Raw genomic sequence first — 23,406 nt, forward strand, 5'->3', positions numbered from 1 at the left:
TGTGGAGATCAACACCTCACCTCCATGCTGCAGCGTCTTCGGACACGCATGCACTTCAGCTGGGTCCTGGCACGCGAGTGCAGGCGCTCTGGCACACGGGGCCGTATCCGGATATGGCACGGGAGAAGCCAGCGGACTTCTGCCCGCGGCAGGACACTCACGGCGGGGTTGCAGAGGATGAAGCAGAAAGTCAGCTGGAAACATCCGTCCTCCAGCCGGGCGGGAGGTTGGACGTCGAGCAGGGCCAGGGCTCCTTGCTTCCCGCCCTGCCGGCTGGTGGGAGGGAGCCAGGCTCTCCTGGCACCTCCAGCGCTTGCTGTCAGCCGGGATTAGGGAACGAGCCTGTGACTGCAACAAGAATATCCAGGTCACCTCTGACAACACCGTGACATTGGCTTGGGGAAGTCATTACCAGCCCTACCGGGGCGTGTTTGCAGCAGATAACAGCCCGAGAAAGGAGTTTAGTTGGTGAATAATTCCCAGGGGCCAAATGTTGGGAATCGGATGGCGTGGCTGGATTAGTCATTGAAATGCAAAGCGCTCCTTTTAAGCGGCTCTAATCCATCGGTGTCCAGCGGAGAGCGGCGGAGCGAGACACGGGCGGCCGTGCCAGCGGCGCTCGCAGCTCCGCAGGGTGATGCTCTCCGTCCCCGTCCCCGGGGCTTCGCTCCGACACGTCCCTCGCCGGGACAAGCCGACAGATGAACGGGAACGGGAATGGCAGGGAGGTCTCCAGGGACAGGCCACCACCCCTCGCCCCGCAGGAAGAAAAACTCCCTTTTTCCCTAAACGGGAGAAGGGGAAATGCATCGTTTTTGGTGGAGGAAGGTCGCCGGCAAGCAGCGGCCGTTTATCCCCTCGTTCCAGGATGACAAACCAAATCAGGGCTTTCGGAAAACCAGGGGGAAATGTTTTTCCATCGTGAGCAGCTGGCGACAGCGAGCTGCGGCTGCAAACAGCCCGGCGAGAGCAAGGACCCCCGGCTTGGCCCCCGCAAGGGCAGAGATCGCAGCCCGGAGGCGACACGGGCGCTCAGAGCCCTTCCTAAGTGCAACTCTTGGTTTTAATTTGCGTTATCCCCCTTTTTATTATTTATTGGTAAAATGTAATTACCACATCCTTCACGAACCTTAATTAAAGATGAAAAACAGTCCTGACAAGTCAATTAGATTTTTTTTTTCCTCCCCCCTCGGTCTCCATTAAATTAAGACTCAAGTGTTACTGGAAGTGTTTAATATCACAACACATTAAACTGAAGGCTGCTTTGTAATAAATAAATCACTAAAGACAATGCCGGAGCTTTCTTTTCCTGCAGCCCTTTCTTACGCTCCGTTTTGACTTTCCAGCTGGGAAACGCACTGGAAGAGTTTCTCCTTCCTTTGTATTTCTTTTCCCGCAATGGACCGTCCTTTCCGCATGGAAAACCAAGGCTCGGGCTCTCTCCCTCGTTGCTATCGCCGCTCTCCGGTGCTTTCTCACCACCTAGCAAGCCCAGGGGATCCTACCGCAGCGCGGCTGCTGCTCCCTCAGCTCCACGAAGCGACGAGCGTTAACCTCCTCGGGTCGGCCGACGGCTTTCGCCCGGTCCTGATATCTGGGGGGATTTTTGCAATTCTCACAGTTACGGGTCCCTTTCTGAGGACGCCCCAACTCACCGCGCTGGTTGGAGACCCGCAGCTGCACCAGCGAGCGGCGAGCGCAAGGCAGCCGCCCCCTCCGCTGCCGCGGAGGTTTTGCACCTCTGGATTTGCGTCCTGCAGATGTGCCCCCCTGCACCCAAAAACGTGAAAAAACAAGATATGGCCAATACGATCCTCTAGTCTAAAAGCAGGGGTTATCTGCCCGCCGGTGCCGGGACATCCCGGTCATAGGCGCAGCCCGGCAGGGAGGAAAAGCAGTTCCAGCCTCTGGGAATGCCAGGGCGCTACGTGCACCGGGATGCGCCGGCTGGACCCTGCACCACGGGCTCAAGGAGACCGTCGCTTTCTGAACGGCGTCGGTAAAACCGCGACGTGGTCGGACCGGCATCCGCACGGCGGCTCCCTAAATCACAGCTTCCCACTGGGCAGAGCAACGGAGGAGGAGGAGGAGGAAGCTCCGGGAAGAAGGGAGGCGCGGGCTCCGCGGGGCCGCCCGGGGCGAGAGCCAGCGAAAGAACTCCAGAGGCCATCACGAATTGGGGAACATTTATTTATGCAACCGAGTTTCTTAAAAGAAAGCGAGAAATACTCATCCTCGTAACGGCGCGCGTAGGTACAACCCGCGTCGGCCGCGTCCCTCCTCCGCCAGCCTCCCTCGGTCCCCGCGCGGCCGCCCCTGCCCTCCCGCCAGCAAACGCCCAGCGGCAGCAGGCCCTTCGATGCCGGCAGCGTTTTCGAGGGGGGAAGGGGGGGGGGTCACCTTTTCCGCGCAGAGACAAAATCATTCCGATTTGTTTGTTTTTTTTTCCTTGGGTTTGAGGGTGTTTTTTTTTTTTAAATCGGTTTTTGCTTTTATTAAAAAGGGAAAAAAAAAAAAAAAGCACCACTCCAATCTGTAATACCAATAAACATTATCCATCTTAAGAACGGTATTTATATTTTTATATATATATTTCTATATATATATTTCTATGTACAGGATGTCCTTGCTTCATGTCACACGAGCATCTCGGGAGGAGCTGCAGATCGGTTGGTCTTTGCATCGCTTTGATTTTAAAGTCTGCCCTTCCGAAGAGATGCTCGGAAAACCCAGAGACATCCAGCAAGGAGATATCCAAAAAAAAAAAAAAGAAAGAAAGAAATCTCACTTTTAAAACATATATACAACTCCTCCAGTCTCTGTTTTCTCATCGGGACTAAATGGGGTTTCAATTTTCCTTTTTTTTTTTTTTAATTTTATCTTTTTTCCCGGTAGCGTTTTACCTGCGATCAGCAGACGGACACGTGCAAAAGCGGCCCGAGCGACGGACGCGCAGGTCCGGGAAGAAGCGGCTCCGTCCCCGCCAACCCCAAACGCTAGGTCCGAACGGTGGCCTGGGACATCCCACCCCAGGGAACGCGCACGTTCAACTCACTCGATTCGCAAGCAAAAAAAAATCCCAATTCTGCACCCCGGGGCCTCCCTGGACCTACACAGGGAGGTGCCGGCCCCTCCGCTGGGGATTCCCGCACGGCTGCTCCCGTGGGACCTGGCACGCCGGCTGCAGCGCTCCTGCCTCTGAGCCCGGCACGGACACGTCCACGGAAAAGAGGGGATTTGGGCAAAAGGCGACGATTTAATCCAAGCCGCTCTCACGACACACCGGGGAGCTCTGCGGGCGCCGGCAGGGCCGGGAGACGACCCGGGCACGGGATGGCAGGAGAGGAAGCCAATGGAAACGTGTTTTATAGCCCTTGGAATAAGTTATTGGTCGGCCGGCGTGAATTATTCAGCGAGGACATGGGAAAGCCAGGGATTTGGCCAAAAATATAAAAAAAAAAAAATCAATCGACGCTACCGAAATCCATCACTGGCCCCATCGCCGCCCGCGGAGATTTTTGCCTTTTTTTCCCCAGGCTCCTTAACTCAAGGCACAAGGTCGGATGCTGCTCGCGGCCACCCTGGCACTAACCCTCGGCCCAACGCGCTGATCCCGGCTGATTTCTCCATGCACGGAGACACAGGCCGGTTCAACAGCCTCAAAAGCTGGAGCAGGAACCGGCTGAGAGCAATGGGAAACCGGAGCTTATTCCCAGCTCGGTATCGAGTAGCGAACGTTTAACCCGCGAGCGGTTGCATATGAATAAATCCTCCGAAACGGAGAGAGGGAAGAGATTTATCTTGGGATGCTCCTGCCCGCTTGGGAGGCGGATGGAAACTTGCTCTGGGGGAGCTCAGCCAGGGCGCAGGGCACGGGATTCGGCCGGCCAGACGCCGTCCTCCAAAGGGTTATCCAGCCTCTTCGAATGGCGGCATGGATCCCGGGGAAACGGCTCTTCCATCTCCCGGCACGCGGGGCTGGAAACCTCCCCTTGCATTTCCCACGCTTTGCAAAAGGAGGTATCGGAGCCTGCGCGGATGGATGAGGCGTCCCAAAGCGTCGCCGAGCCGCCGGAGCCGGGCAAGCGGAGCAGCATCCAGCCCGGCGCCACGCGGGGAGCTTCGCTCCGAGCCTGCGCCCATCCCACGGCCTTGCAGAGCCGGCGAGAGCATCCCGGGAGCAAGAACCGGCGTGAGCCCACGGAGCGAGCCGACCGACAGAGGCGCTGTGGGACGGCGCTGCCCAGAGCAGGATTTGGCAGCGTTCTCCAAACCCCCCGGAAAAATGCCCGCGAAGGGCGCTGCCGGGTGCTCGAGACGGCCGCGACGTCCCGCCGGCGCCCCGACGGCCAAGGCTTTGCAACGCCATGGCTCCAGCTGCGCCTTCGCGGGGCCGTTTGCAGAGAGAGAAAACGCCGACGGCAGCTCGCTCCAAAAGCCCGATTGCAACCAGGCTTTTTCCCCCCAAAAAAATCCATAATTACTACAATGTCGGATGGAAAAAGTGCGTTTCGGCACAGCTTGTCCCTCTGCCCTTCCTTGCCAGACGCCACCTGGGTCACCTCCGCGGCGTCCCCGGGATTAGCCTGGCGCCGGCTCCCAGGATTAGCCTGGCGTCGGCTCCCAGGATTAGCCCCAGGTCACCGCACCGCTATCCGTAGGGGCTCCAGCCCCTCCATCAAGGCTGATGACCTCCTCCAGGTCAGGACAGGGTTCACCTAAAGAGGTCAGATTCACCCCAGCGCCCTGCTAATCACGGGAATAATCCCGACACCTCCGACGGCCGGTTTTATCCTGGGGCTTTCAAGGAAATAATTCCCATTTGAACTCGGTTGAGCGTGGGAGGCAGGGCCCGACTGACGGATTTTGGTGGGGCGACGTTCCAGCTGGGGACCTACCTTTGGAGACCCCCCTGCCACCCACGGCCACCAGCCCCGACCCCGTCCCCACGTCCCCGCCGCGACGTGCCAAAAGGGGCTTTGCAACCCGCAGCAAAAGGGAAGCGGCAGCCCGACGGCCCGCAGGAGACGTAAGGGAAGGAGCCGAACTTCCCACCACGACGCCGGGCTTCGGAGGCTTCTCTTTCCGCACCCTGAAGGCATCTCACGTGCAGCGATTCCCAAGGGGAGGGATAAAACCGGACCCGCAAGTCGGCGCCTCCGGGGTTGCCCCACGCATCCCGAGCCCGCGGAGGCTTGGGAAAGGATTCGGAGCATCAGCCAAGCCAAAGGGGAAGCGGCATCTCCAAAGGCCCGCAAGGACGCCGCGGAGGGACGGCGCGTGCCCAGGCCTCCCGCACTCCCCGGACGAGCGCCGTGCTCCTCATCCCATCGCCCAAGCTCGCGTCCTACAGCCTCCATCTCTCCAGGGCTGGATACCCCAAGCGGGGGCAACTCTCAGAAATAAAAGGGTGAAGATCAAACTCATGATTAGATCGGGGCGAAATTCAGAAAGCTCCTTTTAGGGTCTTTACTCCAGCTCAGAGCTTGGCCCCGCAAAGGGCAAAACCTGCCAGCATCCTTCCGGGCTCCTCTGAAGAGCAGCTTCGACTCCACGTACTACTAAAAAACAACGTCTCATCTCCGAATATCCATCATGCCCTTGCTGGGAAACGCGCTTGGGATCCTTCTGTCTCTTCCTCGGCCTCCTCTTCAGCTTCAAGGTGTCCAAGTGTGTCCTGGCCGGCTTCTCCTGCGCACTGAATCCACGGCCGTGACCCAAGTCCTGGCTGGCAAAGTGATGCCGCTGCAGTGACCGGATGAGTCCTGGCATCCGACCCGCGTCCGACGTGTGCTCGGGGTGAGAGGAGGGAAAGGAAGATGGAGAGCAGAGGATGAAGGTCGGGAATGGCCGGCACGTCCCCATGTCCTGCCTTTCATTTCTCATTTGATTTTAGTTTCTCGTTCCGTCCTTCGCTGGTTTTCCCCCTTCAGCACGAACTCGACGTCCGAGTGCAAAATGCATGTTTGGCACAAACCCCCTCAACCGACGCTTGCCTTCGCTCTCCTGGCACGGTGCTATCTGGTCTCCAGCGACTCCAGGTATTCCAGCGCTATGTCGTAGCAGAAATGATACTGTTCCTGCGCAGAAAGAGAAAAGAGGGTGGTAAGAGCCCAAGGAAAGCGTTTCGCAAAGCTGCCCGTTTTCAAGGCAAAATAAGTTTCAACGGCCCTAAGGAAAAGCTTAGGAGCCGAGCTCTGTGGGCCCGCAGGCTTCATCGGTAACGGGCAGCAGGGAAAAGGCAGGGTTTACTGGGGTTTTTTGTTTGTTTTGCCATTTTCATATTCCTTTCAGCCCAATGTGAAAAAAAAACAAACAGAAGAATTTGCAAACTCCCCACTAAACAGAGGAAAAAAGCCCCAGTTCCCCTGGAATCCAAAGGTTTTGCTCCAATCTCAGCTTTCCACTCGCTACGGTTCGACATTTCCCAGGGAACAGAGAGTCGTTTCAAAGCGGGAGACGGAGACCATCCTGCAAAGGGCCGCGGGAAATGTTTCAACCCTCCCTAAGGGCTTTCGTCCTTTCCTGTCCCCCCAGGGAAGCTCCTGCCCAAACAGTCGGAGCTGGGAGGGGATGTTGGGGTCAGGGTAAGAGCCTGGGGGGTTTCCAAAGTAAAATCCTGGCCCTGAAATCGGTGGCAGTTTTACTTTCGAGTTCGACGGAGGTTGCAAACTGGTTTTGCACCCACGTGAGTTCGTTGACTTTGCTGAATCCACGGTCCGGGGACCGGATTACCAGGGAATTGCTGCCTGTGGAAACCCCCTGCCCGGAGCTGCCGGGAATCATTTTCATTACAAATATTGCTGCAGTGGAAAGAAAATGCCGTTTTCCCTTCCCGGCAGCGCGATACTGCTGCATTTGGGTGTTCGCTTTGCAGGGGGAGAAGAGGGGAGAAAAAGTCTCAGGAGCTTTCCTTTCTCAAAGTCCCCATTTTTCATTTCCGTTTGCTGAAAAGCCAAATGTTCTGCGGGAAAATGCAATGCCGAACAAGCGAGCGCCTTGCTGCTTGGGTCAAGGTTTTCCCCATCTCTGCACCTCCTGTGACTGTCAAGCTCTGCTCCAACCGGCCATCCCCATCCACCCTCGGAAATCATGGCTCTCCCTTCAAGCATCCAACAAGCAAACCAGCCAGAGGGGAAAAATAAGACAAAAAAAGGGGTTTTGGACAGGATCGGCTGCCTTTTCCCCTAATGCACCCAGTGCCCATCACTTCTGAGCGTGTCCTCTGCCACCACGAATGGGTTCAGCCGCACCGAGAGCAGAGGGACCCCAACCCAGGTCCTGCCCCGCGGGCGCCAAGCGGGACGTCGCAAGCGCCGGGACCGCAGGTAGGAGCAGCCTGGGTGCCGATGGCGGTGAGGATGCTGCTACCGCCTGGAGCCTGGGAAGCTTCGGTGGCTGGTAGGAGCATCCCACTGGGATTCACCCGGGAGGATGGGTGGCTCTTCAGGGACCCCAGGGGCGAGGGGGCACCCAGGGAAAAGGACTTCAAAGCGAGGAGGCTGTGACAGCTTATACTAAAAGCACATAATGCTTCCGGATTAAGAAAAGGGATTGTTCCCATTTATTGTAATATAAAAATAAACCCCATGGGCAACCAGCGGGGGAAGGTGCACGGGCTGGATGAGCGGCCAGCGTGAAATAGTGATGCTCTAGCTGATATCTGCTGGGCTACAGCTCTTTACACCAGGTGAGGATCTGGCCTCCCCTGTGGCTCCATTAGATCGGGATTCCCGGAATAGACATCTCAGGTTCATTCCAGGCTGGAGGACGATTGTGTGCTGATCTGAAATGTTGCTTTTTTAATACCTTTGCAATTTAGCCCAATGGGCCTGGTGACTTCAAGCTTGTCATTTCATCTTTTGATTATCTGCATCTCTCCCTCTAGTCCTCCGTCTCCCTCCCTCACTTTCTCCCTCTGCTTTCATTCCTCATGCAAATCACATCCCCCTCAAAACCATTTCATTTTTCAACGTAGGGATTTTATAATCCAAACAGGGTAAACATTTCTGGCTGACTTGCTTTCAAAACACCATAAGCCACCTGGATTCCTCCAAAAAAAGCACTGAAAATGCAGGGATGGACACATGCCTTCTCCCTCCTCCATCCTGACAGTGAGAGCCTGCAACGAGGCACAGGCCTTTCCCCCTCCTGCCTGACCCCGCTGCCATCCCCAGCCTCACCATCGTGAAACGTGGCTCTATCGGCTTGTCCGCCAATTAATTTTGCTCAAAATGTGGTTCCTTTTTGTAACGCCAACGGGAATTTGTCTGACCTCACCTTCCAGGCATCTGCTCCCTTCTGGTAGCACAGAGCCAGCCCGCACATCCAGCTGCATATATTTAACTCTGGGACATTTTCTGTGGCCCCTGAATCACATCCACGGCTCTTCTACGTTCCCTGCCCTGCAACATCCTAGATACAATCTCTGCACAGCCCCGAGCGCAGGGTATCTGTCACACTCCTGATGTCTCCAGTGATAAACCCTGCTCCTGTTCCCCTTCTCCCTTCATCCAAGGATCGCGTTGGGAAGCCGCCACCAGGCACCCAGGGATGCTGCCCCGGGTGGGCTCTGATAGGGCATCTCGCCCATGGGGGACGTCAAGCCAAGCCCGCTCAGCTTGGCCAGCGCGGGAGCCTGCAAGCAGGCAAGCGATGCGCAGAGCCGTTCCTGCCTTCCCGGCCATGCCAGAAGCCATCAGAACAGCTGGAATTACGTCTCATGAATTAATGAGAACCTGCCTTACTATTGCGGGGCAGGATTTCCAACGAGCCCAGCACCGACGCCAAGGGCATGTCAGTGCTGCAAGATAAAGGCAACCCAAGGCCGTTTTCAAGACCTGACTCATCTCCCTGTCCACACGGGCCAGGGCACGGCACTGTCTGCTCACCGAGACCTGCTCAGCAGGGGATGGAGAGAGGCTACGGGTGAATGCCCTAAAAACGCGAGACAGGATTCAGGAGCCGTTAGGGGTGGTGACCATCCCCCAGTGCTTTTTCCAGGGAGGGAAGGGCAGGGAGGGACCGGCATAGGGACAGGTGACCAGGGTGGATGCCGGCAATGTCCGACGCTTACCAAGGTCTCTACCATATTTGGCTTGTAGTTGCGGAGGGTCTTTGCAGCATAGAAAACATCTACCATGTTGTGACACTTGATCATCTCCAGGATCATGGTGGAGGCACAGAAAGTGCCGCTCCGGCCACCCCCATTCCTGGTGGGAGAAATGTAACATGAGAGAGGAAAGAGGAATCAGCATTAGAAAGCGTTTGGATTTTAACGTCTCTGGCAGTGTCCGTCTCTCGTTTGTACCTACCCAGCATTTGTCCTCACACCCTGGGTAAGTCGAGCAGAGCTTTTACCCACTGTTCCATTATGGGGAGGGAAGGCACGGAAAGACCGAGCTCACAGGTAGCAACGGGGTGTCCCCAGATTGCACTACGACCTCCCAGCAAGACGAGGAAGGGGTTTTACCCCTCTCTCCAGCATGCTGCCCTGGCCTGCAGGTGGCTGCACAGAGGAGCTGCCCCTTTCGATCACATTGACTGGATAGCACCAAACTGGGGGGCCTGAACCAGGTCCCACGTGGCAGCAGGAGTTGCACCAGATCCTGCCCTCCAATCTGCAACCTGCCCAGCACTTTCTGTACCTGCTCATAGCAGAGCTTCACAAGAGGAACAACTGAGCAGGACCTTTTGGACCATCTGGGCTGGGTCTCAGGACAAATGGGTTCAGTTCCCAGCCCTGCCATGGACTGGTTCCTCATGTGACCTTGTGCAGGTCACTTTGTCCTCTGGGACTCTCCCCATCTGCAGGGTGTCTCTGCTCTGTTCGCAGAGCTCATAACCCTTTGGAGAGCACTGGCTGCAGGAACCAAAGAAACTGCCACATCCCATATTTTGCCCAGCACAGAAGCTCCCAGGATATCTCCACCCATCTTGGAATGAAATCATCTGACATGCCCATGTTTGCTCCCCAAGCAGCCGAAGAGGACTGGGGAGAGGAAGAGAGAACATGACGCCAGTATTTTATAAAGCATGTTCTCAAATTATCCTTCGGCTAATGAAGATGGACGAGACTGTAATTAATTTTTGATTAAAGGCTCGCCTGCTGTCTCTCCCAATTTGAGAACGTGCTAGGTCCCATATGAGGAGAGTGGGCACGTGTGTTTGTGTGAGCACATCCAGGCAGGCGGGCAAGCCAACAGGGATGAGGGGGAGGCAGAGAGCTGCAGCCTCGACAAGAAGCAAGAGGCTGGTTGCACAGCTCCTGTCCACCCCTTTGTCACAACGCTGTCACCCGTTGCACGCGTGGGAGGTGGTGACACATCTGGGATCTCTGCGGAGGCTCGTTGCAAAGACAGGGAACCATGGTGGAAGGAGGGGATGCTGCTTGGCATAAGTGGGTATCACTTCTATTGAGGACCCCACTAAGTGAGATGAGCTTTGGTGCTTAAACTCTCCCAAACTAGGTGGTTCAAAGTTGTTCAGTTTTCATCTGGGCATGAAATTGCCCCAGTGAGGGCTTTTCAGGGGTTGTCGTGGCAGGACTACAGCCAAGTGAGCCAATGGGAGTTACTCACAAGCAGTGCACGACTGTCCTCCCATCACCACTCTCCTTCTGCCACCTCTCCACTTGGGCCAGAAGGTGCAGGAAGGACTTCTTGGAGTCCGGGGTGTCTCGGTAGGCTGACCACCGTAGGTACTGGAAATGCCGGACCATCAGGTGCCCTTCTTGCAACTAGGAAAAAAAGAAAAACCAAACCTCATTAGCTTGAACCTAGGGGCTGCCTTCATTTGCCTCCACGGGAGGTTTAGTGGGGAACAGGAGGGGGTTGCCACACATTAATGCTAGAGGAAGAGGGGACAACAGGAGCACTCACGCCGGACAAAGCCAAGCTTATGGTAAGACCCCAGCAAGCTTCCCAGCCTTGTGCAGTCTTTGGGTACATCTCTATTTGCTGCTAAGGGTGACTTCAAGTCAGCCTCGGACCTCTTGGCTGAGCAGATGAGAATCTCCCATCCACGGAGGCGGAGAGCGGTGGAAGCGCACCTTAATACCCTGGTAATCTAGTTAGTTTTGAAATCTAATCTGGTTAGCAGGCTCCGAAAGGAGAAGGATTACATCCACAAAGCGAAACGAGGCCAAGCTTTAGCCAGATGTGGCGCTTGGCTCTCACTCAGAAATATTCCGGGTGTTTTGATGGAACAAAATAGCTGGCTGTGCATTCGAGTTGCAAATAGCGGCTCGAGCGGCACACGTGTGATGTGCTGTGGGGAGCACGTATAAGAGGGGAAAGGGGGGATCAAATGCAGATGGGGGATTCCCGGCTCTGGATGGCTCCGTCCACCCGTTTCCCGATGCCCAGTGGGTGCAAGGGCAAGCACCGAACCTCAACAACTGGCATGACCCACATCCCACCCCCAAACCCGCACGCTCCCCTGTTCATCCCACTGCAGAAACGGTCACGGCCAGACACACGACCACCCCGACACCTGCTCGGCATTAAAAGAGATTGAAGGGAGCCACCAAGACCACGGCATTTGTGGGGAGAGGATGGTTGGGTTTTTAAGCTGCGTCTAATACATGATAAAACTTTCCAGCTACAGATAGCAGAATAGGAGATTAGAGAAAGTAAGTCCTTTCCGCACCGACGGTCCTCGCCATTTGGATCACCCAGGGCTGCTTGCGAGTTCTGGAGAGGAGCCGAAGCAGATTTTCATGGTATTTAGCACCCCCTCGCTAGCCCTTTGCCCCAGGGCAGCCCCACTGAGCCCGACCTGCAAGCAGCTCTTCTGGGAGGTACCTGCAAGACGGGCGGCTGCTGCAAGGCAGGTATTTTGGAAGCACTCAACACCCATGAAGACCAGCCCCCGCGGTTTCAGTGCAGGAGCAAGCGGGAGGGTGGGGGGGGCTGTTTCAGCGCTGATCTAATTATACAGGGCGGCAAGCGGAGGAATCAAAATGTGGCTGATTTAATGGGCCCGGCTGGTAAGCTTGGCTCTGACACATCAGAGGGGCTAAATCGGGTCTGGGCTCGCTTCAAGCCTTGGCGAAACGCTAGCGATAGAGGGACTGCTGGCACGAGGCTGCTGAGGAGCACACCAAAACCACAGAGGCTTTTCTGAAGGTCTGTCAGCTTCTCAGGAGCTTTGATTTAGGTCAGCAATCTGGCTGGGATGGGCTGCTGTCCCAGCGCCTCGACACTTCGGTTTCCAGCTGGAAGCCAGAAAGGCAGAAGGGGAAGGATGAAACAAATGAGCAGAGGGAAAAAATGGAAGAAAACTCCTCTGACAGCCCAGGAAGAAAAGCTTCAGAATACATTTTGAAGCTCGGATGAAGGCTTTGGTTGGCTCTTAGGAGGACTTGCGACACCACCCCGATGCCAAGGTCTAGCCTGACTCCCACCTCCAGCCGAGGCCAGCCGGGATGACTTGGCAAGAACTGGGCTTCTTGCATTTTGCCAGCACTCCTCCGACAGTCTGTTCCCTGGGGAAGTTTCTTCCTAGATCCAGAGATTTCATTCACACTGCATTTTAATTTAGCAATGGGTATATTCTGCAATCTGCACTCAGTACGTGGAGAGCAAAGCACATTTGGTGAGGGATTTCTTGCTGACACCCAGGCAAGGCCAGATGCTCCCGCGGGGAGCGCTAATCAAAACCCTCTTTGCATTAGATTCCAGATAATCAGCCAGGATTTATCTTACTTGACCCCAGTTCCCCACTCCGAAACACTCTTCCCTGCCGGACTGTCAATCAAGCCATTTGTTCCCTTCTCAGCTCCCTAATTCTCATCTGCCCAGTGACCTCCAACAGCACATTGGCCTCAGCTTCTCAGCAACCCTCGGGAGATTTACAGACCGCAGCACCTCTTCATGGCCGGCATTTCTTGGTCAATCAGCTCTTTCTTCTCCATCTCTTCCCTTGTGTACGACTCTGCACCCGCACGTGCTGTTCATCACAATCACTGTCCTTTCCCAACTTAGCTACATTTCTCTTCATTTACGGGCAAGCAGAACCAGTCAAGCGTGAAAGCCAGGTGTGCAGCGAATGCTGCGACAAGAAGGAAATGAAAACCTGTGCAAACCTTCTTGGCTGGCAGAAAAACTGCTCTGCCAGTTCCATGGATGCCACAGAGCCGTTCTGGGGATTCTCCATCCAGGAGGTATAGGTATGGCAGGGTATGGACTGGCCTCCGGCCAGAAGGAGAAAGGTATTCCTAGGGAGTTATCTGAGCTCTTTGCAAGGGGATGTGAACTCAAGAGAAGTTGGACTAAGCCAAGTGGATTGCAAAAAGCTCCTCTCTGCTGGAAGGAGAGCTGGGGTTGCATCCTCTGGAAGAAGCTGGATTAGGCTGAAGAAGGTGCCAGCATCTATATCACCATTCAGTTAGTTTATACAATACATTTCTCAGCTGTGCGATGCTTATCTCCAGGATTGCGTTGCTTCCCTAGATGCATCATCCTTCTTCCCTCTGAAGGAAGTCTTTGCTTATATGAACAAAACCTTTGTCAGTGCTCCAGCCCTTCTCCAAAGTAGCAGGTAACAAAACCGATCCAGTCCTTCCAGGCAAGCTCTCTCAGCCACCACGGCCTGGGAGACCACCTGGAGGTAGGAGAGCACCTGGACACACACACTCACACACAACCCCCATGAGCCCACTGCACCAGCAGGGAGCTGGCAGAAAGACCCTCACCCGTGTGATGTTCTGGACTCGGAAGACACGAGACACGAGGTCTTCATCAGCTGCTCCGGAAACATATTCTACTTCCATCGGGCCGTACTGCTGGAGTCCAGGTTCAGGCCAGTACTGCAAACAGGGCTGCGGAGAGAAGAGACACAGCTCGCTGCAAGGTGCACCAGCATGCAGGGAGCAGGTGCCATGCACTGCAGGCAACACCAAGTGGGACAGAGCAGGCTGGCGCGGACACAGGACCAGGGACACGGGCACCAGGCAGGAGGCAGGACACCAGGTTGGGCTTCTGGCACTGAGGGTGGCCCCGAGGCCAGGCCGGGGAGGGGGTACCAGATGCAGGGTGTCGGAGCCACATTCCCATCACTCGCACAAGAGTCACGGCACATTGCTGGATGGAGGTGGCCTCTGCTCGTCGGTGGCTCAGAGCTGAAAGCTCAGGTCCCACCATCCATTACATCCATGCACGAACACAACTGCTTGGGTGTAGCTGTGCCCACCGATGCTTCCAGCACCAGCTTTGCCTGTCCTGGTCCCTGCCTTATCCCAGACCAGGACGGGTCTGATCCTGCAGCACGACAGGGCAGGACTCAGCTGGCCCCAAGGATGCCTCTCAGGCCGTTCTTCTTCCTAACTTTGGAAGGAGCTTCGCAAGAGCGGCTCAGCACTAAGATCACCCCTTGGACCTCCCTCTAAGAGGGACCGATCCCAACTTGCAAAGCAGCAGCCCTGGAAAGGTGCAGATGCTCTGGGAAAGCAAATGCCTCGCGCTGCGCTCTTCCCGCACGCGTCCGGCAGAGGCCTGATGGATTGCTCAATCCAAGGGTTGGGGATGCGATTGTTTTCACACCACGACTGCTGGGAAACCAGCGTCAATACAAAATATATGATGTTTGTCATTGCACTTTAACAGAACATTTAGCATTTCAGGCCGTCTAACGGCTTGGGCCTAACTGCATGGCAAATGTGTTTGAGAAATAATTGGTTATTAATAGGAGCTATAAATCTCCACGATCTCTAAGCCTTCTAGACTCCGAGCTATAATTTGGATATTAAAACTTCCTTCGGCAAGACATAGTTCAAGTGAGGGAAATACCCTCTAAGTCACCTTTCAAAGCCGCCTGCTGTAAAGGCTGATTTATTAGCTGTTGGTCTTAAACTGGTAAACATTTAAGACCCAGCTAAATATTGTTACACAGACATCCCTGAAGAATAGATGTCCAGAGAGAAGCAGGGCTGAATAATGAAGAAATACGGCAGCGTTGGACGGTGCCAGGGGACAGCCCGCTCCAGGACCTCACCGCACACCGAGCCAATGGGGTGCAGAGGCGCCTGCGCCGCGAGGCAGAGAGCAAAGCGCTGCCCTCCCACGCCAGCCCTGGGGAGCCGGAGAGAAGAGCTCCATGGGGAGCATCCGAATAGGCTGCAGGGAGCCGGGAAGCTCCTGCAATGCTGCAGAGCCTTTCTGAACTAGGGAAGGAAACAGCGGATAGAGACAATTAAAAACATTTGTTTCTGCTCCCTCCTTCGCTGCCCCGGTCAGGATGGAGCCGGGTTCGCATCTGCTGCTGCAGATGTTAGGTGCTGTAGGGTCACGGCGGAGATGGTGACACAGTGGCACTGCTGCAGGGCTGGATTTTGGAAGGGGCACGGCATCCCTGGCATCTACCTCTGGGTACGCACAAGGGTGAATGTGAATTTGGGTGCAGGATGCATTAATGGGCATCAGCTCCCCTGCTGCGGCTGAGCCTGAACCAGCAGCTCCAAAAATCGCATCCTTCTCCTTCACGGCCACATCTGTAGACCAAACCCTCCATGCTTTAAAACCTCTTTGCATGAAGAGGGAAGCCGGGCAGATCCATCCCCAAGGGAGCAAAACCATTCCTCCCCCCCGCAGGGGAAGGGGCAGCCATCCCTGGCAGCCCGAGGCTCGATCCGGCAATGTGCCAAGCGCCTTCCCCGCCGCGAGGAGACCAGGGGCGGCCACCGGGGCCGAGGGACTGGACCCGGGAACCGGAGCTCTGTCCTGGGCGCTGCCACTGACCTGCTGCGTGGCTTTGCCAAAGTCACTTCCCCCCACTCTGTGCCTCAGTTTCCCCATCTGTAAAATGCAGAGAGTGATACTCACCCGCCTTTGTAACGCATTTCAAGGCCTGGGGAAGAAAAGCGCTATACAAGAGCCATGTATTACTGCAAATAACAGACAGCAACGGCAAGACGAACCCTTCTTTCTCCTGATCCTCACCAACGAAACCTGAGCCACGGTGCAGGGTTTCCCAATATATTGCTCTAATTTTCCTGGATGCTGGTGCTGGAAGAGGCCCCTCTAACCCCTTTGGTCATGCACAACTGCTCAGTTCAGTGTGTGCACCGGCAGTTTGCTCGGTTGAATATTAACCTGCTCCAAGAGCGGCAGATTCCTCTGAGCTAGCAAACTAGCTGGGAAGCTCTTCAAGGCCAGGCCAGGAGCTGTGCAGACCGGGCAGGAGCATCTCCCTGGTGTCCGGGCTCCGGGCATTCAGCCGCTCCAGTGACAGCGCTTCCCCCTCGGCAAACCTCCACGGGGCAGGAGACCCCCCAGGACGTTGCTCCACGCTCCTGCTGAACGTTACCCCATGCAAAGGTCCTTTTGAGCCCATAGCTTTAGCTCAACACGTATGTACGTGCCCAGGACCCACATATGTACGTGCTACATGCAAACACAGAGCTACGTTCTTGTCTAGCACATATATTTATAGGACAACCCTCTCCACCCTCCCCTTGGTTCAATGTAAAAGAGGGAATCCATCACACAGGGCCGTCGCTCCATCCAGCCGCATCCTCCCGGCAAACAGTGCAACTGCCGTCTTGGTTTATTGGCTTCAAGTATCTGATCTCAGCTCATAAAACAATTCAGCTAATGAAGTCTTCTCCAGACGTCCATTAAGAGTCCGTAATGTTAATTTTATGTAAAAATCCAAAACGTTTCCACACTGAATTAACATTACGGACCTGTAATGGACTCTTAAACCTGCGCCGGCGGCAGCAGGAGAGTTGCAGGAATCCCTCTGGGGAACGGTACGCTGGGAGGGCAGAGCCGGACAAGGCTGAAACACGGCTCTAGCTCCCAGGGGACCTTCTGAGGTGCGTTTTTGTCCCCTCTCTCTGGAGGACGGGCGACAGGTAATATCTCCCCTCCAGCTCAGCAGATCTGCCCGTCCCATCACACCATAAAAGCCACTTTGCCGCACGCTGACTTATCAAGCGGCGTTCACAAGCCGCTGGCACTCTTGGAAAAATCAAAGCTTGCTGAGCCGGCACCGAAACGCAACCTCCTCTGGGGAAGAGCACTGAAGCCGGGTGACAGGACCCAGCGAGACTGTACAAGCCTTCGCGGCAGGGAGCGAGGAGGAAGGACTCATCTCACTAGAGAAACGCGGTCCCGGAGGTGCGTCTCCGAAACGAGAACCAGGGGAACTCCATTTCACATTGAGCTTTACCAAAACCTGTCTGAAGAACCAGGGTAGGGCCCCATGCCTCAGTTTCCCCTCTGCAAGAGGAGGATAAAATCAGTTCTTTACCTCCAAGGTTTCCCATGTCTTGTTAACCCTAGATTTCCCTGGGGCATACACCGACTTAACCCACGCGTGCACAAAAATTACAGTACGGTAATATCAAGACAATGTCACGATAGTCAAGACAGAAGTCAGGCCAGTTGGTGGCTGCATCTTGGGCTCCAACTAGCCAACTCTGTGCTTAAGGAGGCTAAAACCTGGCTCCCGTAGCCAGTCCCATCTCCTTTTCCGGAGGAGATGGAGCTCCAGCCAGGGGCTCTGGTTGCACCGATGCTACCGAAAGCCACAGGGATGTCCACAGAGTGGGGTGGCCTGGCTTGGGTGGGTGGCCGGGCCGTGGCATGCACTCACCCAGGCGGAGTTGGACTGGTTGAGCTGGTTGAGCATGACGATGGAGGTGCAGCCGTAGTCATACACCAGCCGCCAGAAGTCGATGGTGGTGTTCTGCAGCGGGTGCAGGGTGACGATGAAGGCAGCGCTCTTGGTGTAGCTCTGCAAGAGGGGGAAGGAGCACAGTCAGGACAAGGGGAGACCCCAACCCCCCCCCGGGTGGGTGCGCAGCCCCCAGCCACGAGTGTCACAGACTCACAGAACAGTTGAGGTTGGACGGGACCTCTGGAGACCATCTAGTCCAACCTCCCCTGTCCTCCCTAAGGGACAACCTTGAGGAGGTCACCACATTGCCCGGGGCCCACGTCCCAGCCCGATCCCCTCCCAGATCAGCTTCAGGGAAGAAGAAAAGAAGGAAGAAGGACTGGGCACAGCAATTCCTGGCGGAGGGGACACGTTTTGCCCCTCTGGCTGCCTCCCGCAGGGCTCTGCCAGCGTGGTGAAGGGCCTGACTCCGACCACGTTTCCCTGCTCTAATTGCCACTAACTCCACCGACACTAAGAGCAAACCTGCTCCGAGACCTCAGAAGGGCTTAACCTCCTCCAAGGCTCATCCTGGCGCTTCCGATGCTATAAAAACCCATCTAACTTATCTCCACGCTTGGCTCTCCCAGCGGGGGTAAGAAAGCGCACGCTTTCGGCTCTCAGATCTCCTGAGGAAGAGCGTTTGGCTCACCTAACTAGGTACAAAAAAACAAAAATAATTGCACCTTTGATCCTCGAACAAGCATGAGCCACAGACACCGGATGGCAGCCTGGCCCCGAGAGCCACACGCCAGCTAACGGGGCCCCGAACGAACGTGTCCCCGCGTTAACGGTGGCACCGCCGCCGCAACGCTCGAGCATCTCTGGGGACCGAGAGAAGCACAGAGACGAGCGACTCGGAAGGCGCCGGCACCGCGACACACAAACAGCTTCTTTTTTCCTCCTTTTGGGGGAGGAAAGGAAACAGGAATGAAAACCCTCTACAGGCAGCAAAAAAAAGAAAGAAAGAAATGATTCTTGCTCGTGCTTCAAAAGCGCCGTGTGCTTTCAGGGTACCTCTCCGTCTCCAGCAGCATCTGCCTTACGTCGCTGCTCTTTTACCAGGCATATTTACGGCAAGGGAGCATCTCCGTAAGGCGTCTCTGTGCACGGCGGCTTTCTTCTCCTCGCCGGGGAGCAAGGAAAGGTGCGTGGCGAGGAGGAACACTTCCAGCCCTAGCGGTGACCACCACGGGACCGGATTCGGGAGAGCTTTCCGCCCTCCGAGGATGGCGATGGGAGCAGGGGGGAAGTTCGTCCTCACCTCGCGCGGGTATTTACCGGCTCAGCCTCCAGCACCCGCAATCCTTCTGCACCGGCGTAAATGCCAGCAGAAGGTGCAGCCAGCGATAAAGCGAGCGCTGGCTCTGCCCGCCCACCTCCGGCATCGCAGCACTCCGAGCACACCAGTGATGGGCAGGAGAGACCGATCGAGTATGACAGACAGACGGACGGAGCGAGCAAGCCGCTTTGGCACTTAAAGGAAATGAGACGTTTTATCAGAGAGGAAAATGGGTTTATCCCTTCAGCAAGAATTTCATCCAAAGGGCTTTTTCTGTCTGTAAAGCAAATTCTCTTCTCTGACCTGGGCTGTCCCTGTAGCAGAGATTAAGGAAAGGAGGCTCAGTGATGTATAAAACTAAAATAGATACGCAAACCCCGAGCAAGCTAAAAACAAAGCTCACACGCCACGCAAGTCGAAGCCCTGAGCTTGCTTCACGCAGCCGGCTGGGGCCCCAGAGCCGCTCTTACCAGCCGCCTCCAGTTTACGAACCGCTTTTGCTTTGCCGCGAGTGGAAGCGGCTAACAGGCAGACGAGAGCTGCATGAAGAAGCACCGTGATGAATTGCCTACGGGGCGAAAAGCGCCGGGCTCGGCCAGCACACGTGGTGCCCAGATGCAAGCAGAGGAACGGAGGTGCAATAAATGACCCTTCGCTTTGCACCACTGGCAGCGCGCTCGGAGCTCCCAGCGGCTGCGGCCTCTCTGCTCCGGTTTGCAATCGCCGGCAGGTTTGAAAGAGCTCTTGCATTACAGGCGTCTTTTCCGGTCGGAGCAGAGGGGCGCGTGCACGGGAGCGCGGCTGCTTCAGTGCACCTAGAGAAGGGGCAAGACGCGACGCAGCCCGGGCTGCAGGGTGCCAGGCAGCGCGCGGGGAAGCTCGGTGCTAACAATTCTCTCCTGAGAGTTTCCTCTCCCTTTTCCGCGCTGTAGTTTCCCTATGGAATAAATGAAGACAATGCCCTGACCTTTCTTTGTGCGCGGCTTGTGAGAGCAGATGAAAAGCGCTTTCAAGGCGAGCAAGACGCCACTCCACAAAAGAAGGGGTGAAGGACCCAGCTAGGTCGGTCCTTCCCCTGCCTTGTCCTTCAGCGCCATTGACACATCACCCCCCCGCACACGAGTTTGGGATGACACGTGTCCACGTCTTTGCGCATTTGCGGGAAACGAGGCTGGGAATTCAAACTGAGCCCAGGTCTGGCCTTGAAAAGCCACCTCGCAGCCTAAGACAACTCCACCGAACGCAGCCCGTGCGCTCCTGCAACCCAATGGGTGCAAAATTGCACCCCGGCTCGCCCAGACGCCCTCTCCAAACGCCCGATCCCCCCATCGGAGCGATCCCAGCCAAGGTACTTGGCGTTTGCACCAACAAGGATGCTCAGGCTCTCCCCATCCAACCTCCCTTACGGACACAAGCGCCATCCGGGGAGCTGGCTCCAGTGGCAAAGGGTGTCCGAAAGGTTTTCTGGTGCTGTGACAGCTCAGGAAGGAGCCCCAGCCCTTTGCCCCCGCGCGCACTCACATCAGTTAAGGCCGCGTTGATGTAGTTGTTGCTGTCTCCGTCCACGGAGATGAGGAAGGGAAGGCATCGGTCCGGCGGCAGGACATCCATGCTGCGGTTCTTCTCCCGGTTGCGGGGCAGCAGGGCGATGCTGCATTCCTCCACGTCCAGGTGGGGAGTCACCGAGTTGAGGGTCTGCGGGGACACGCGGCTCCACTTAGCGCCCTCCGGCACCCTCCCCTTCCCACCCGGAGCAGGGTGCCGTCAGCCTGGTTCCCAGCCCAGCGTGCCGGGGCGCCGCTCACCTGAAACTCCTCCCGCAGCTGCGAGGAGTTGCTCTGCGGCTCTATCCTGACCATCTCCTTGTAGGTGGGTTTGAACTCGGTGGCCGGGATGCTCGTCTCCCCGCAGAGGCAGGCCTCCAGGATGGCATCGTGAATGAAGACGTACTGCTCCTTTGGCAGGAGGAAAGGGAACGGGCTGAGCCGGCGAAGCGCGGAGGGAAGGGTTTCCCTCCTCTCGCGCCGTCCCCGTGGTCCCCAGGAAAGCCCGGTGCCCGCTCCTCTTCTGGGCAAGGCCAGGGCTGCTTCTGCCACCCCGCAGGGCGAGCTGTCCTGCAACACCCTGACAAGCCAAAGCAGCAGGACGGGGGCCTGGGTTTCCATGGGGACATCAGCGGTGGCGATGCCGATCGATACGATACGCTAGGCTGCAAGGGCTTTAAAGGCTGGCAGGGGGCCGGCGGAGCGAGAGCGAGTCCTCCACCATCTGCCAGCATCAGCAGCAACGCTGCCCCAAACGTTCCCAAACCCCATAACCGCCCCGGAGGGGACACGAAATCCCAAGGGTTGAAGCCCTCTAGGACACCTAGCCCTTATCCTTCCCTATCTTGCATTTTGGCCACTAATCCCTTCGCCACCGCAGCCCACTCCTGGGTCTTTCCCACGCGCTGCCGTGGCGCGGAGAAGCGCTGTCGCGGCAAACAGGTCCGGGGCGGCAGAGCCGCTTCCCTGCTCACCTCCGTCTGGATCATGTTGATTCTCCGCGAGCACAGGGTCTTCACGCAGTTGTAAATGTCCACGACGCCCTCGCACTCGGCCATGTCCAACATAACGTCCAGGACGATGTAGCAGCCCGTTCTGCCCGTGCCGGCACTTGGCGGGGGCGAAGGAGGGGGAAAAACAGCAAACGCTTTCCCAAATGCACACAGCACCCGTGGGAAAGCGGACATCCGCATGGGAGGGACGTACTGACGCAACGTGCCCGGAGGAACGTGCGCGTTCGCGCATCGGCCAGGACTTGGTGCACCTCCGTAACCTCAGCCCGGAGCCTGCTCCTGCCTCAACCCACCCTCCTCGCCGTCTGCACGAAAATACGGCTGCGGCGGCTCCGCGGGGGCTCCGCAACTGCTCGGGCTGCGCGTGCAAGGCCGGGCACTGGCGGCAGCGGCAGCGATATCCCGAATCCCGGCACGGTGGCTCTGCCAGCTGAAAACCTGCCGTGGCCGAGCCTTGCCAGCTCCCTGGATGTACCGGGAGCAGAACGGCTTCCCCCTCCCACCCAGGCTCCTTTTCTACAGACTCTTTTACACTGAAATACTAATTTCTGGGGCTGATGAATCACTCGCCGTGATTATCAGTGATTACAGACTACGGGAACTAATCACGCTTGCTGTTGCCGGTGAATGAATACTGATGAGGCGATTGACAGGGAGAAATCAAATAGAAAATCCCGCTCGTTCATCAGCTCCTCCTTGTTTGCCCAGCAGAAGAAGAGCCATTAACCCGTCGCGCAAGGAACCTCGATGCCTGCTCAGAGGACACCAAATCGCTGCTCTCTTTCCGATTTGGAGCCAGCAATGCTCTGCCCATCTGTTCCCGAATCCATAGGGAAAGCCCTCCTAGGGCGAGCGGTGGTGCCCCGCGGGCAACCATGCCTCCGTCCCGCTCTCCATGGGGAGGACGGCGGGTGGCCTCCGTTTTGGGAGAGTCCCGCCACCCATCTGAGCCCAGGCAGGGGCCCTGGGTGCCCGAAGAGGACGGGCAGGGTGAGGGGCCCTGGTTCTCATGGGCTCTGCGAGGCAGGGACCATCCAAAAAAAGTACCCTTCCGCTCAAGGGATCGCTGCAGCAATGTCACCGCGGCGGGCGCGAAGGGTGCGGGAGCAGAGGGCTCACGGGGACCGTCTCCCGCTCCCCCCCAGCCGGGCGCGATTGCTTTTTACAACTTGATGTGCTCTTCCAGGGATGTGCAACCTCAAGCCATAACCCAAGGGTTCCTTCCCTGCCAATTTAGAGATGTCCTATTTCCCCGTTAAATATTTCGGTGTCATTCCGAGCTTTTATGCGCCAAGCCAAAGGCTTGAGGACCCATGTGAAATACAGCCAAGATGCGGCAAATTCCCCGGAAGGGATCGGACATAACCCGGACCCTGCCAAAGTTCGGCTCGGCTTTCAAAGCAGACCAGGGACGGCAGCACGAAGAGCCTTGGCCGCCGCGAGCAAACACCCTCCTCTTCCTCCCCGCGCGCCGCTCTCACCTGCAGTGAATGACGATGGGGCCGGCGTCGGGCGGCGTGGACGCCTTCACCCGCCGGATGAAGGCCAGCAGCCCCGTGGCGTGGTAGGGGACGCCGTGCTCGGGCCACGACGTGAAGTGGAACTGCTTCACCTCGTGGCGCGCCGAGTAGCCCCTCTGCAAGGCAAGCGCCAAGCAGCGTGAGGGCCCGGCGGCGAGAAGCTACCAAAGCTTTACTCGCTTCACGCGGGGCCACCGAGACCCCCCGACGTCCCGGGCAGGTCCCCGATTTCACCCCGTTCGCGCCCAGCCGAGCCGCGGCGAGCCGTTTGAGGAGCACCGCGGACGAGCTGTCTTCTCGCCGGCCGCGAGCGGGTTAAGAACGAGCGCAGGAGCAGCCGGCCCCGGCGCCGGGGTGGCAGCGCCTGCCTCGGGGAGGACTGGATT

The 23,406-nt window shown here is 56.8% G+C and overlaps 1 protein-coding gene across 1 annotated transcript in view; it reads right to left on the minus strand.

Moving 5' to 3' along the window:
• Positions 1-5,298: 5,298 nt before the first annotated feature.
• The window catches only part of PTPRU (protein tyrosine phosphatase receptor type U), an 84,847-nt gene continuing 66,739 nt past the window's right edge, over positions 5,299-23,406 (minus strand). Inside the window, exons 22-30 of the mRNA XM_067311704.1 lie at positions 22,982-23,136; positions 21,462-21,597; positions 20,749-20,898; positions 20,465-20,638; positions 17,599-17,739; positions 13,697-13,822; positions 10,581-10,738; positions 9,077-9,212; positions 5,299-6,080 (exon numbers count right to left, since the gene is read on the minus strand). Of these exons, the coding sequence (XP_067167805.1) occupies positions 6,018-6,080; positions 9,077-9,212; positions 10,581-10,738; positions 13,697-13,822; positions 17,599-17,739; positions 20,465-20,638; positions 20,749-20,898; positions 21,462-21,597; positions 22,982-23,136 (1,239 nt within the window). The 3' untranslated portion in view covers positions 5,299-6,017. The remainder of the gene's footprint in view (positions 6,081-9,076; positions 9,213-10,580; positions 10,739-13,696; positions 13,823-17,598; positions 17,740-20,464; positions 20,639-20,748; positions 20,899-21,461; positions 21,598-22,981; positions 23,137-23,406) is intronic.

This window comes from Apteryx mantelli, chromosome 27 (assembly GCF_036417845.1).
Source record: "Apteryx mantelli isolate bAptMan1 chromosome 27, bAptMan1.hap1, whole genome shotgun sequence".
Lineage (NCBI taxonomy): Eukaryota > Metazoa > Chordata > Aves > Apterygiformes > Apterygidae > Apteryx > Apteryx mantelli.